A 16049-nucleotide genomic window follows, 5' to 3' on the forward strand; every position below is an offset into this window, starting at 1 on the left:
ACATGTTACATATCGCCGCGAACGTCGCAGTGAGAGCAATCATTTTAGGGCCATCAATCCTGATAACACTAAACTGATGAGCGGTAACAGCTTTTAAAGCGTCGCCTATGGCCAATTTTGGGTATTATCGTTTTTTTGAGGTTTCGCGCGTGCATGCAATTTTAAGGCTTGACATGTTTAGTGTCTTTTTACCCGACGTGACCCCATCTTTTATATTTTACCAAAAAATTGGGTAATAAAAAATGTTTTATCATTTAATATAGGGGAAACTGTTTTTTTTTTTTTAATTTCGGTAATTTTTCCTTAATATAGTAAAAAAATAAAACCCCCAGTGGTGAATAAATACCACCAAAAGAAAGCTCTATCTGTCCCCAAAAAAGGGTATAAAATTCATTTTAGTACAGCGCTGCATGACGGAATAAATGTCAGTCAAAGTACCGCAGCGCTGAATACTGAAAAATGGCCTGGATGGGAAGGGGGTTTAACACCACGGATGTCAACTGGTTAAATCATATGGGAGAGACTCTTCATACCTGGAGGAGCCTCCACCATCTGTGGTTTGGCAGGATTGCCTTGTTCAAGATGAACCTACTTCTTGATGCCTCTACTTATTTCAGACTACCCCTTTATTTCTCCCAATCATATTCTTTCGCAGGCTGAAGTCAGCCATTTTGCGCTATATTTGGAGGGGAAAAAAACCCTAGACTTTGTTACACTATCCTGATTAACAAGAAGGAATGTGGAGGTCTCGCCCTTCCTGACCTGGAGATGTATTATAAAACCACCCAACTGTTACATATTGTTGATTGGTTCAACATGCAGGATCCCCGCCTCTGGTCTGTGCTTGAACGTGACCTTACCCCGATCCCCTTGACAAACCTTTCTTGGCTTCCATTTTCCATTCTTCCAAATTTTTCTACTTTTTACCTTTTTTCCTCCCTGTGGTGCTGAGGGTTTGAAAATCACTCAGGCCAGCCTTTGAGCTCTCCACACCTTATGGGCCTCTGACACCTGTATTGGGTAATCCATCATTCCCTCCGGGATGTGGGGTTCACACCTTTTTGTGATGGCGTTCTTCGGACCCCTCATACATCTACCAATGCCTTGAAAACGGGGCAATGCTGTCTCTTTCTCAAATTTCATGCTCTTGAGAATCTACTTCCTAGATCCTGGTACTCGTTCCTACAATTAAGGCATTTTGTGCTGGTCTTATCTAGAGAAAATCAACTCCATCGATCACTGACGTCTTTTGAACGATTGTGCACCTCCAAACACACTCCCACGCATCCGGTCTTCCTTTTGTATAGTTTTTTTTTTTTGCTCTCCTCTGATCACCAACACTCTCTGTACTATATTTCAGCCTGAGAAAAGGAGCTAGATGTGATTTATTTCAGACGCTGATCGAGCTAAATGTTTATGCCTTACCCACTCACTATGTATGGCCTCTTCGGTACCGGAGCGTAATTTTAAGCTTTTGTCCTGATGGTATCGCTCACGCGTTAAGCTCCGTCAAATCAACCCTGCAAATTTTGACCTCTACTGGAGATGCCATGCTGATGTTGTAACTGACTCGTGTGGTGGGGATACCCATTGATTGAACCGTTTTGGCAAGCGGTCTCACATGTCTATTCCAAGGTGGCAGCCACAAATATTATTATCCTGACCCCCCCCAGGTGGCTCTGTTGTCTATTCTCCCAGACTCCATCTCTAACATAAAGTCCCTGCTTAGCTTTTTTATCAATGCTGCGAGAACTTTGATCCCTAGATACTGGAACTCGACAACTACTCCCTCAATTCAGGAATGGTCCGCGAAGATGTGTTCGTTAATGAGGTCAGAGGAGCTGATAGCGCAATCCTCTGATCGCTATGAAATTTTCTGGCACGATGGAGACCATGGCTGTTGTTTCTTGACTCTGAGGATTTCAATGCATGACATGAGCTTTATATTTAATATATAACCCTACCGACTACCATTATAAATTGCATGATTGGAAGATCTGAACTACTTTTTGAGCTTGGTTAACTCTCCATCTCTCCCACTTTTTTTGTCTTTTCTCCCCTTTCTCTTCTGTTTTAGTCATCTTTCGCTTCGTTCCTTCGTCATTTCTCTGCTTCCTAAATGTCCTTCCCCTTTTCTTTTACTTTTCCTTTTCCTTCCCTTCTACCACTCTTTCTTCCTTTTCCTTCTTCCTTATGTCTCTTGCGACTACTAGATTTCCATCTTCATGTTCTTGTGCGTTACTGTATTATGAGTATGGTGGTAGAATCCCCACGTAGGGACCTATCACTGCAAGTTATGTCCTATTTGCTACCGTATGAACCTTCATTACCAATCCTTGACCTGAGCCTATACCTAGAGCGCCCCTATGCCTTATGTAATGTACTATGATCTTGCTGGAGCTCTGGTGTAGTGCTAGACAGCTGTCTGATGGTGGCTTTTGAAATTTGTCATTGATGGGCCGAACCCAAAATTAACCGATGGTCCTTTTTCTTTGTTTGCTTTGTTTCTTTGGTTGATTGTCTGTATATTCTTTTGAAAATGAATAAAATTTGATTATGAAAAAAAAAGAGCCTGAACTTAATTTGAACCCTAGGACAATGTCTGTTTTGTCAGATTCTCAGCTTACTCAAGTATGGCATGGATCAGCGGCTGGGGAGCACAGTCAAGGGCCAGATCTTGGATCTGGCAGCTTTGGTCTGCTGTCCCTTGGCTTCTCATTTTTTGCGTCACACCTTTGCCTGAGCTATCACTTTAGTTTCACCTTTTAATGCTCATGAACATAGAGGACCTTAATCTGGTTGTTTCTGCACTCCAGGGCCCCTTTAGTGAGCTAATTGTTAAGTTGCTTCTATGACCCTATCACATAAGTTGGCTTTCCTTGTTACCATCACTTTCTCTTAAGGGATGGCAGCCCCTGTTCTTCATCACTGCTCATTTGTCAGCCTTCCAGAATGTAGTAATCCATTTCTTGGGTGTGCAAGGCAGCTACCTGGCCCTCTGTCCACACTTCACCAAGCTCTGCTGTGTGGATGTTATGTCATTGGCTGAAGCCATTTTTGGATCCAAGGTCTCCCTGAAGCTGCTTAATTTAGTCACACCATGATGTTTGAGGGGTGCCTATTGGATTTTTGGAGCTTAAAATCTTTTATTACAGTAGTTAATTGGCGGAAACAGATCCTACCCATCATGTAGGTTTTATGTTGCCATGGTTGAGAGGATTCTGTAGAAGGTCATCCTTACGTGCAGCTGATTTTTTACAGATTGCTACCCAGAAGTTAGCATATTAAGTATATAGAGGTGTATTAGCCACTAGGTGCGGCTGTGCCTTTCATTTTGCTCAGGGTCCAACCTCCTTGAGGCAAGAGGAATTATTTCGAGGTCTTGCCCCCACTTAACTACTAGAGAAACAGCATGTGAGACAAAATTTAAGGCAATTTACCAAAAATGTATACATTTTATTTAATAACGAAGTACACTATGCTCAATGAACAACAAAAAATATAAATCACACCAGTCTTCATAAAATGATTAAACAATTTATAACCCACCCAGAAACTGTCAGTAATACAATATATAAATCACCAAAAGTTAATACACAATATAATCCCAATACATAATTTATTAACAATGTGCTCAAACAATATCTAAAGTATAAAGTGCTCTCAATAATACATTAAGTCCAACAGTGTCAACAAATCCCATGATTGTTCTTCAACATACCTGCATGGCTTTAAAAAAACAAAAACTGTGTTTTTTTTTGTTTTTTTTTTTATTACCAAGGGGCTCCACAGTGCCAGCGTTCCTGGAATTTTGGCTTTGGATTTATGTCCAACAGACACTAATAAAACCCTTACTGGTAAGTAATTTTGTTCATGCCAGAGTTTTTGTTTTAATACCCACTAGTTCAAAGTGCATTTCCACTTTTACAGTCAAAACACAGCATACCTAGAAATTGTTTTAGAACATTTCTTATCCTTTTAGATACCTCTCTGCAGCAGACATTTGGACAGACTGCAGTCTTTTCTCTACCATTTCAAATTGACTGGAAACTCTGGATGTCCTCATAAAAAGACTAGGAACACCCTGAGATTCCTCTCATTGAAATACAATGCTTCTAGATCTTTAGCCTTTTGTTAGGTCAGAAGGTGTTTTAATCTAGTTTACAACTGATAATGAGATTTGCCAGACAGTATAGATGGGGGTAATTATGGTACATCGCATTCCAGAGCAAAGTTTAGTTTGGAGAAAAACTTTTCTTTTTCAAAAAAAATAAAATAAAATTGTAAGCAACATTTTTTTTTATTTTAAGTTATACTATTTGAATGAAAACATGTAACAAACATAAGATACAGCAAGTCCAGTTGCCTTAACTTAATTTTTACAGATATACCAGGACCTGGATGAATGAGAACCTTCACAGACAAACATAAAATGGTTATCACGTAATATCTTTTATAACAGTACTAAGATTGTATGTGGCCTATTGCAGTATTTTTTTTAACTGGGCTTTTATTTATGGGCACATCATAAACTATCTTTATTAGCAGTACTGCGGTTTTTTGCACGTCTTATTACTATATCCTTCTTTCTGGCATTTTCTTTGTGGGTATTTCATAAACTAGCAGAACACTACGATTATGGGCATTGTTTATTGGTATGTTTGTGAGTGATATTTATTTAGTTTACAGCTTTATGCTTTTTACTGAATGAAGGTTTTATTGATCGTGAGACAAATTAGATAAATACATTGAAAAAGTTTTCCTTATGTGGAATCTTTATATCAAAATGCAGTTTGGCCACAATTTTTTACAAATGTATGCCCACTTTATTTTTACTTTTGGATAAGGTGGAGTAAGGTTTAAAAACACTGTCATGTTTTGGTGAGGGGGTTTTTGTCCCATTGTGATGACTTCTCCACTTCCTTCAAAGGAGACAAAGCAGGAAGTGAGAGAATATCCACTCTTCAACAGTTGTCCCAATTGGGCATTTCCTGTCCAGGGGACACCTGCAAAATGTAGAATTTCACATAATTTTTGGTTTCTGTGACAAAAGCCAAGGACAAATAGACACGTTTAATTTCCCTGCTGGAGTGCACAGACAGCAGTAAAAAGGGTTTCTAGCCCTTCTCCACTCTACGCAGAACATTTTTTTTTTTTTTTTTACTTGGTGTGCAGAAGATGTAATAAATCTGCAGCTGTGCTGAATCTAGGGCAACTACTGGCAGTGTTGGTGCAGACCTCCAGATTCTGGATAGCCACTCCAACTACCAATGATGTAGGGGGTAATTCACTCAGCTGCCTCCGGCAGCTGAGTGAGTAGGCGAACGCTGTTTGGCTATTCACTTCAGCCTTGGCTAAAATCAGCCGTACATCGGCTACCTTCGGTCAGCCGAACATGGTTTGCATGTTCGGCTAAACCAAAGTGCAGAAGAAGTTCGACTCAGCCGATCCACCATCTGGATTGGCTGAGCCAAAGCTCTGGCTGCTGTTCACCCCTATTCTCATAGGGGCTGAATGTTAGTAAGTGAATAGCTGAATGCTGCAGAGCGACATTCGGCTCGGCACCTCCGAGGCAGCGAGCAGAATAGAAAATAAGTTATTTAACTGGGGGGGGGGGGTTGAAAAATTATTTTTTTAAATAGGATAATTAAAAAAAAACCAGATGCACGCCTACCCAACCACGAATTTCCGCCGCATAATGAAGCATCTGACAGATGCCGGCAGAAAAAAAAAACCCCAATTGGGTGGAGCTGGCGGTGACATCACCGCTAGCTCCCCTCAACGGTTTCCTATTGGCCGGCACCTGCCAGAGTCTTCAAGCAGGTCCCGGTCAATGAACAACTGTGCAGAGCCGGCCATAACGTCATGGCCAGCTTCGCCCAGTTGTTTAATGACAGATCAGCATCCACAGGTAACTTGGGGGCGCTGATCTGTTATTACAACTGTCAGGAGCGAGCCGTGAGATATCGGCTGGCTTCGCCCAGCTGTCATTTGCATGGAGATCGGTCGGCAACGCAGCTCTATGTTCCACTGCAGCCTTTTTTGCCTGAGAGCTTCAATGTGTACTGAGAGCCAGGGACCTAGTTTCTCTCCAAGGGTCAGAGGCTGGACCATGATGCTGGCTATATTTTCTTTTTTTTCTTTTTTTATTATGGTGATCTATAACTTGCTACAATCTACCAGCAATAGACCATTAAAGCCTTGACCTGCTGCTGCAGGAAAAGGCTGGATAGAGCTTCAACAGCAGCTCATGGCATCACTGACGTAAACACAATTCACATTTTCTTCTTCAGTAGAAAGATCAGAAGCCCAGGATTAATTAGTTCAGGCCCCAGGGCTATGTATTGGACTACAGCTCCAAGTTCGCTCCCTGATGGACAGCAATCTCTAAGCTAAACGTCAGATTGTAGTCCATCACAGGAGCTTGGAGTGGTGGCTTTTTTACAACACACACAGGGACTATGGGGAACAAAAGTAGCCACCCTCCAAAAGGAGTTCCAGAGCGCTCACTGTGAGGCTTGCTAGAGGTTATGACAGCAGGCAGTATACACAGATCAAAACTCTGGCAGGGGTCTGATATAAGCAGAGGCACATGTACTTTCCTGGTACATTTTGTCAGGACAGGAGGCTATGAATTATTGTAAATATGTTACATACATAGTTACATAGTATTTGAGGTTGAATAAAGACATTAGTCCATCAAGTCCAACCTATTAGGATCTCATTCTAGGAGTACCCGTACCCCTGTATATTACGGTCCCTTAAGAAATCGTCCAAAAGTTTCTTGAACAATTCCACATTATTTGCTGAAATCACCGCCTGTGGCAGTGAGTTCCAGACCCTAACTGATCTTACTGTGAAGAACCCCCTTCGCAAAAGAAAGAGGCAATTGTGCTGTGTATGAATCTAGAGATAGCATATCTGTGTCAGACTCGTATCCAGACATATTGCCATTTTTGTCATATATGGGTTCTGTCTGGTGAAAAACTCCCCTACCAGGTGTGAAATAGGTGGGGGCTGCAGGTCCTTATCTCTTAGCCACACCTGTTTCCCCACCCCGTTCATCCCAGAAGCTGGACTGCAACCCGACCGACAGGTATAAAAAATGTTGCAGGGGTAACCAAGGTGTGCTTACTTGGGGGCCAAAATCTAGTTTTGTAGTAAGTTGCCATTTTCCTTGCCGGCAGCCCCCCGGGACAGAATCGAGTGCTTCTGTAAGTAGGATTTCTATCAGTTTTCTCCTTTTTTATTTTTGATCTGTTTGTTTTGTGTAACTGTCTTGTATAACATCTAATTGTAAATATATGCACTGTGATTACTTTTTCTTCATAATAAATCATTAATTTATTAAGTTCCTGCCTTTGTCTGGTATAAGAACCATATATGTTCCTGAGGAGGTTCTTTTAATAATTCGGTGCCTTATACACGTTCGGCTAAATTTAAGTTTATACAGGTGCATGGGAGCGTACAACTAATACAAATACATGTATGCAAGTTACATGCAATTGGTGAGCTTCAGTAAGGTCCCCAGAAAAAGGGGAAGAAAGAATGAACAGTAGAGAAAAAAAGGAATATATGTATAGACAAGTAGGAAGGGAGGAAATGTATTCAAGGAATCCTGAGCAAGGAAAGTAATACGTCGCCCAGCGAGGAACTCGCTTTCACATATACAAACATCAGTAAGCCATACAATAACATAGCTACTCAAATATGCCAATATTTCCATGTATTGCAAAACCTGTTGTGTGATCCATCTTTGAAAGACAAACTTTTTTCATATGCATTGTGAAGATTAATGATAGACAACGTCTCAGAAAGGTTCGGAGAGACCAGGCTCTTCCAGTGTTGTACAATGGCAATCTAGCTGCCAGTAATATGTGGGAAAATATATTTCGATAAGTAGAGGGGACTCTGCCATCCCTATCGACAAAAGGCACAATGCAGGGTTGGGAGGCGTCAGTATGACCGTTACCAGAGAGATCTGCTGGAAGATGTGTTACCAAAAACTCGTAAGGCCTCTACAGGACCAAAGAATATGGTATAGACTGCCAATCTGACTGCATTCTCTCCAGCATGTCAATGGGGAGGATGGGAACACCCTGCTCAATCGTAAAGGGGTGAGATACCAGTGAAAATTTACCTTGTGAGCAAGCACCCACAGGTCCACACATTTGGTCGCCTTGTGGGTAGAGTTGAAAGCCCCCATCCGCTCTTGCGTGAGAAGGTCATGTACAGCTCATCCTACCATCTTTGGAGAGATCGAAATTTAGTGAATTCAAGTTTCTCGTGCAGTAGGTTATAAAATAGTGATATGCCTTTGATTCCCAGTTTCTGCAAGAAATAAAAGTTCCAGGCAGATTGAGGAATTTTACATGTGGTAAAAGTAACATTTTGAAGCAAGCGTGAGATTTGACAGTATAGATACATGTCTCCGGTCGGCAAACCTTATTCCTTTTGGAGCGTGTGAATCGGTTTCAAACTGGGGCCCACATATAGATTGTGGAGAAAATCAATGCCCTTGAGTGACCAAGTGGTTAGTTGAATTTCAGGAATCAATAGCTCTAGGGCTCTAATAGGAATGTTAATGGTGCCACATGCGTCGTTCCTCCCCACATTGGCGTGGAGATGGCGCCATGCCTCCAAGGTCGCTCTGGACATGAATGACAGGCGGCCCACCAATGATGTAGGTAGTGCTCCGTATAGCAGATAAATATAGGTGTTACCCCTAGGGAAAAAAGAGGCTTCCACATCGCACCATAATTTGGAATGTTGCAGGTTCAGCCAAGCCTTCATCTGGTCAAGCAGGGCAGCCAAATAGTAGTCTTTTATATCCAGGTACCCCACCCTTCTGTGTTTAATTAAAACTGAATGGGAGCATCTGGGTTTTTCCCTTGCCAGATAAATCAACATATAATACCTTGTAGTGTTGTGAAGTAGCTGTTGGGAATAGGGAATATAGAGGTAGAGAATAGGGAATATAGAGGTAGAGAAGTTGAGGTAGGGCCATCATTTTAAAGGAGGCCAGTCCCGCAGACCAGGACAGAGTGTCTCTGTGAAGATTGTTTAAAAGGGATTGTAGGTGACCTAGAAAGGGTACATCGTTGTAATTATATAATGTGGAGATGAAACTAGTTAATGTGATACCCAAATAGGAGATGCCATTGTCACACCACTGATAAGGAAGCAGAGACTGTATGTAACGCTCAGGTGCGGCTTTAAGGGCTGGCGTGGATCACAGCTTCGGTTTAGTAAGAAAAGATTGGTATTCTTTTCGACAGTCCTTGGCAAACACAACCTGATATAATTATATGCAGACAAGATTCTATTTAAGATGCTTAGTGCTTTATTAAGTGAATGTAGACAGGGTTGAAGTTGGAGCAAATGGGTATAGGCAGTTAGCAGAGTCACAGTTCTTATATGCAAACAGCTGAAGGTATTTGACTTGATACTTGCAGTTTTAGGCAGTCCGAGGTGCTCTGCTGCCACCCAGTGGTGTTAGAAGAGAATTGCAGGTCTCCAATGATTGGGGGTTCTATGAGAGGTGATGTTTCAGGAGAGAGGCTGGAAGTGTGCAGGCCTATTGGAGAGGCTGGTCTCACCAGAGAAGTGGGGCACTGTCCGGCCCAATAGAGGTGGAAGCGGAGGGGCACTCGTCTGGCCCAATATAGGAGAGAACGGAGGAGCTCTGTCTGGCCCAATAAGGATAGTGGAGAGGTTTAGCCGCGGAGGTATTTGCCTGGCGTCAGGCTCCTAGCACGAACATCAGGCAAATGGCCCCAGCTGTTTAAGTAGGGAAAAGAGGAGGAGCCGGGTGATGTCGCCGTGACGTCATCTGAACTCCGACGGAGCTGATCGAGATGTCGGAGCCCCGGTGGAGAGATAAGAACATTACACTGTAGCACTATCCTACTAGTTGACGGTACTCCCAAATCCAGGATCTGGGACTTCGAGTGGTTGGTCTTATAGTACGATACAGCACTAAAGGGTTCTAACACTTCAGAGACTGAAGCCAGGGAAGTCTCCTGGTTTTGAGAGTAGCAGTACGATGTCATCTGCAAACAGACTGATTTTGTGGGGGCTCTGGTTAAACTCGAATCCCGAGATCAGTACATGGGACCTAATGGTCTCTGCTAGGGGTACCATTGTGAGGTTAAAAATGAAAGGGGAGAGATGGCATCCCTGCTTGGTGCTGTTAGTAATGAAAAAGGGTTTAGATAGAGCATCACTTGTGCGGAGGGTGTTGAATACAGTGCCATAATGGCAGATACTTTCCATCCCAAAAAAACGCATTTGTAGAGGACTTGTTGCATATAGCCCTAATGCACCCTGTCAAATGCTTTCTCTGCATCCAAGGTAAGGAGCAGAGATTGTCTCGTAGAGCTATGGGCATGATGGATCACATTGAGGACCTGCCGGGGGGCATCAGGTGATCCTCTCCCTTTAACTAATCCCGTTTGGTCCTGGTGAATCAACGAGGGAAGAACTTAATTCATTCTGAGTGCTAGTATCTTCGCATAAAGTTTAAGATCAGTATTTAAAAGCAAGATAGGGCGGAAATTATGAGGGCAAGTAGGATCTTTCCCTGGCCTCGGTAGTGCAACAATCGTAGCCACTAACATTTCAGGGGGGAAAGAAGCACACGTTGAAGCCTTGTTGTGCACCAAGATATGGGCAAAACATTGATAGTATTCGCTAGTGAAACCGTCTGGCCCAGGCACCTTATTAGTGGGCAAGAACTTAATCACACTCTGAATTTCACGTGCAATGATATTTGCATTAAGGGGATGAAGTTGGGAGCTGGATAAACACTAGGTAGGTAAATTTTACGAAGAAAATCAAGGATGACATCGTCGAGGACACGTGGCGTGGCCTGAGTGTCATGGCGGCAAGCTGCATCTAGACTGAGCACCGCACCTCCTGTAAACTGGACATTGGAATCGGAATTGACACACCGCATTGTGACAACACTTAGTGATATGAGGAGGAATACGGGCCGTACAGGCTCCACAAAAACACCGAAAACAGGGACGATGCAACACTTGTTGACAACGGAACAGCAAAAGCGTAGCTCAAACGCACGTACCGAACCCTCACAGACCTCGTCCCCGTTTGGCAAAGAAGTGGATTCATCATATTCCCGAGCTAATTCAAGCGACGATCGAGACAGGTGTACATTATCACCAATGGAGGAATTGACGAAAACTCTTCCTACAAGGGATGAACTTTCTCTTATGTTTACTCGGCTGGAACAGTCTATAAAAACAGACATTCAGTCTTTTCGTGGAGATGTTACACAGCTACTCCTACGCGTGGAGGAGGGGGAAAACAGATTAGATGCACATGCTACTGCGCTGACGGCTCTACAGACGCAGGTGCACTCACTCGCACTCACACAGAGACTGCTCAATTACCGCCTGGAAGACCAAGATAACAGAGGACGTAGAAACAATCAGAGTGCGAGGACTACAGGAGACAATATTACAGGGGGACTTAACTAATACCGTAAGGAATATCTTTAATACAGCTACAGGACAAAACGTGAGTACCCCGCTGATATTTGATCGCATACATCGAATTTCTGGCCCACGGAACTTTTCGGCCGAAACATCTAGAGAAATTATATGCGTCTCCATTATTATTCTGATTGCAAAAATATTCTGAGAACAGAGAACGACCTTCGGTTAATTTTGAAGGTGTGCAAATACAAGTATACCCAGATTTGACACGAGAAACCTTGATGCGAAGAAGGGCTTTACGCCCATTATTAGATATCTTACAGAGGGTGGGTATATGGATGTACATGAGATTAGTATTTTTTTATTGGGAGAGAGTAGTGTGCCTCGACTCTGGCGGTACATACCTTGAAGGGAAGGACCGCCGGAGATTGATGCAGGGCTAAACTGGGACACAGACATGACCCCTGCAACTAATGAGCTAGGTTCTAGGGAACTATTAGAGGTGGACCCCCGAAACTAATGAGCTAGGTTCTAGGGAACTATTAGAGGTGGATCGCCTAAGTATAGGTAGATCTATATATGCTCTTTTTAACTCTTTTACATTCTCCCCCCTTCCCTTTTTTTGTTGTTGTCGTTTCTCTGTTTACATATACGGCATTAGCTTCCCTTTTTTTTTTTGGCTGTGTGTTTTTCCTTTTTTTTTCTTTTTTCTTTCACTTATTGTTAAGGGGGGTAACTATTATGAGGCATTAAGGATTATGGATACTTTATTTTCTACCCATGCCGATGGCCGATCTCAATATTTTAACATTTAATGTACGAGGACTTAACATACCCCAGAAACGACATTGTTTGGCTCGAGAATTGAACCGATTACATTGCGATATTGCTTTTATACAAGAGACACACATATCGCATCATACGGGAGTTCGATTGAATTCAATCTACTACCCATTGTGGTATTATTCCACTTCTCCATCTAGTAGCTCTCGAGGGGTCGCTTTTGGCATGCATAAGAATGTTAAATATGAACATGAAGCTATGATGATAGACCCTAAGGGGAGATTTCTATTTTTAAAGGGAAGAATTAATGATCGCCTGATAACATTGGCAAATGTGTATGCACCGAATAAAGCCCCAACAGCATTTCTTAAGAAGATGCTCCGCGTCTTATCAGAATTCCAAGAGGGGATTACGATCTTAGCTGGAGATTTAAATCTCCACTTAGACCCGATTGTAGATTCATCGACAGGCCGATCACACATTGCCTATAAGCGGCTACATTCTCTTAGACTAATGCTACACAACATTGCAACTAATAGATGGCTGGAGGATCTTTCATCCACGTGAAAGGGACTATACGTATTATGCTCCATCCTATAATACGTATACAAGAATAGACTATATTTTTGTGAATCATCATGTTAAGGCAAAGAGAATGGCATTTATAAAATATAAGATGGAAGGGACGGCATTGGCGTTCCTTAAATACAAGGAAATATATATATATATATGATAAATAAAGCAGCTATTCTTTCTTCCACCTTGTCAGATCATGCACCTGCTATGGTCGCATTGACATTCCCTAATATCTCACGAATTATCCCCATATGGCGGTTAAACTAATCCCTCCTAATGGACAAGAGGATTGTCTCAGCCCTAGAAAAAGATATGACCTATTACTTTAAGGAGAACGCTAGAGAAGAGACGTCACCGGGAGTCCTTTGGGAGGCACATAAGTCGACCTTGCAGGGTTTACTTATCTCACACGGTGCAAGAAAGAAAAAAGAAGCAAATATTAGAATAGCTGAGCTTACGGAGAAAGTAGTAAGTCTTGAGAATATGCATAAAAAATCCTTATCTGTTGATGACCATCAGAGATTGACCATTGCCCGTGAAAATTTAAGCTCAGCTTTGAAGCAGAAATATAAAAGATCCCTTAATTATCTCTCAGCGATCGTACGATTTAGGAAATAAACCTGGGAAATTATTAGCTAGAATAATAAAACAAAAACCGAGCGCTAACTTTATAGTAAAAATTAAGTCTAAACAAGATGTCTTAGTACATACCTCAGCAGATATTTGAAAGGTTTTTAGAGATTATTACGCGGCCTTATATAATATCAGACCCCAAAATACTCTAGAATCTAAAGACAACATTTAAAACTTATTGAGAGATACTTAGAAACTTCCACGTTCCCTAAAATAGAGAGATCTCAAATGACAGAATTGGAAGCCCCTATTACCAAAAAAGAAATTCGGCAGGTAATCATGTCAACTGTAGAGGGCAAAAGCCCGGGCCCTGACAGGTTCACTATTAAATATTATAAAATATTTCAAACCCTGTTAATACCCCAGCTTAGTAATTCTTTTCATTCCCTATTTCAAGGCTCCCTCCCATTATCGACTTCATTACATGCTTATATCTCTGTATTGCTTAAACCAGGTAAGGGCCTGACTGTATGCGGTAGCTACAGACCTATATCGCTTCTTAACACAGACATGAATGTGTACGCAAAGATTCTAGCTAAGAGAATAAGCCGGTTGATGCCCAAGTTGATCCTGCCAGATCAAACTGGCTTTATTCCAGGACGTGAGGTGAGAGATAGCACGCAACGAGTTATCTCTCTTATACATCATGCCTCTTGCTCGATGCAACATACTATTCTATTATCTAGTGACGTCGAAAAGGCATTTGATCGGGTCGATTGGGAATATCTGAGGGCTCTACTACAACATATAGGATTTGGTCCACTGCTTTTGACTGGTATTATGGCACTATATGCAGGCCTTATGGCATGAATTAGGGTAAATGGGACTCTATCTGATGAATTTAGATTAAGTAATGGTACACGACAAGGATGCCCTCTTTCCCCATTCTTATTTGCCCTCACGTTAGAACCGCTCCTTATTAATATAAGGCAAAATTTGAATATCACGGGAATACCGGTTATGAACATGGCAGCTTACGCTGACGATATATTGTTCTTTATGCAAAAAACACAATTATCATTACCTCATTATTGCAGGAATTAGGCATTTTCTGTAAAATATCTAATTTTAAGATTAATTTGTGCAAATCAGAAATTTAGAATATCTCGACTCCAGCTCATATTGTAACGACTATCCAGAAATCCTTCCCCTTTAGTTGGCAAACACATAAAATGAAATACTTAGGAATATATTTAACCCCTAATATATCAAATCTTATGTATCAGCACTAAACACTATAAGACAAGACACAATTGGTTAAATCACCGTTCTTATATATCACTCACTGGCAGGCTAAATGCCATAAAAATGAATATACTACCGAGAATATTATATTTATTTCAAACGGTACCAATACACTTACCTACTTCGTATTTAAGCACTTTAAAATCGGTTGTGGGCCGGTTCATTTGGAAGCGATCCACAGCCAGAATTTCACATAGAACTTTAACGCTGCCTAGAAATATAAGGCGGATTAGCACTACCAGATTTTACTAAATATTATCAAGCAGCGGCACTTAATAAAATGTTAGACTGGCACTATCACACTAAAATTTAATTATGGGTAGCACTAGAAAATTCACTATTAGGACAATGCTTGTCGAGTGTTTGCTGGATTCCACCAAAATCTCGCCACCTTGAAAGCTGTATATCCCCTCTGTCAGAGCATACTCTTGACATATGGGATAAATTGTATAATGGCCTAATATGCAAGTATAATTCCCCATTGATGCCTTTAACGGGCCACTCTTATTTTCCACCGGGGCTGCATAATAGCGGATTTTTACATTGGACTATACATGAGACATTGAAACTTTCTCAAGTTCATGATGGGAAACATATTTACTCATTACAAAGACTCCAAAATCAATGGGGACTTTTCCCCTTTGATACATGGAGATACAGACAATTGCATGACTTCGTGACTAAATTACCGAAACCAATACGCTCTGAGAGAGAATTCTTACCAATGGAGAAACTGTTATCTTTATCAGAATATCCGAGACATGGAATCTCACGACTTTATGCAATTATTTTAGGTCCTAGTTCCCAATTATTCCCAGATTACCTTATGAGGTGGGAACAGGAACTTCAAATTAACCCCTTCATGACTGAGGCCTTTTTTTCATTTTTTGTACCCATGTTATATTACACATTTTAGGCCTGAAAATTACTTAAAACCCCCCAACATTATATATTTTCTGAATGCCAAGACCCTATAGAATAAAATGGTGGTAGTTGCAAATTTTTATGTAGCGCAATATTAGCGCAACTCCTTATTAAGCCCCATAATTTAGTGAAAAATTTAATTAAATGCCCCAAAACACAACAAAATACCCATTTTTTTAATGAAATATAAACGATGAGGTTACAACGAGTAAAACGATACCCAACATGCCCAGGTTACAAATTGCGTGCATCCGTAAAACGGCGCAAAACCCCAGTACCCCAAAAAGACCACAGAAGACGCTTTAAAAGCCCCCACAGGTCATCAATTTAGAGATACCCCAAAATACTGGCCCTAGAATTATTGCTCTCACGCGTGCGCGGCGATACCCAACATGTGTAGCGCGTTCGTCGTTTTCATACGTAGGCGCACCC

The 16049-nt window shown here is 41.6% G+C and overlaps 1 protein-coding gene across 1 annotated transcript in view; it reads left to right on the top strand.

Annotated features, from left to right (window-relative positions):
* Positions 1 to 16049, top strand: part of PRPF19 (pre-mRNA processing factor 19) — a 220285-nt gene that overhangs the window by 74615 nt on the left and 129621 nt on the right. Inside the window, exon 9 of the mRNA XM_018571734.1 lies at positions 3782 to 3857. Within this exon, the coding sequence (XP_018427236.1) occupies positions 3782 to 3857 (76 nt within the window). The remainder of the gene's footprint in view (positions 1 to 3781; positions 3858 to 16049) is intronic.

The sequence above is a fragment of the Nanorana parkeri genome, unplaced genomic scaffold (assembly GCF_000935625.1).
Source record: "Nanorana parkeri isolate BGI_ZX_2015 unplaced genomic scaffold, ASM93562v1 scaffold1824, whole genome shotgun sequence".
Taxonomy (NCBI): domain Eukaryota; kingdom Metazoa; phylum Chordata; class Amphibia; order Anura; family Dicroglossidae; genus Nanorana; species Nanorana parkeri.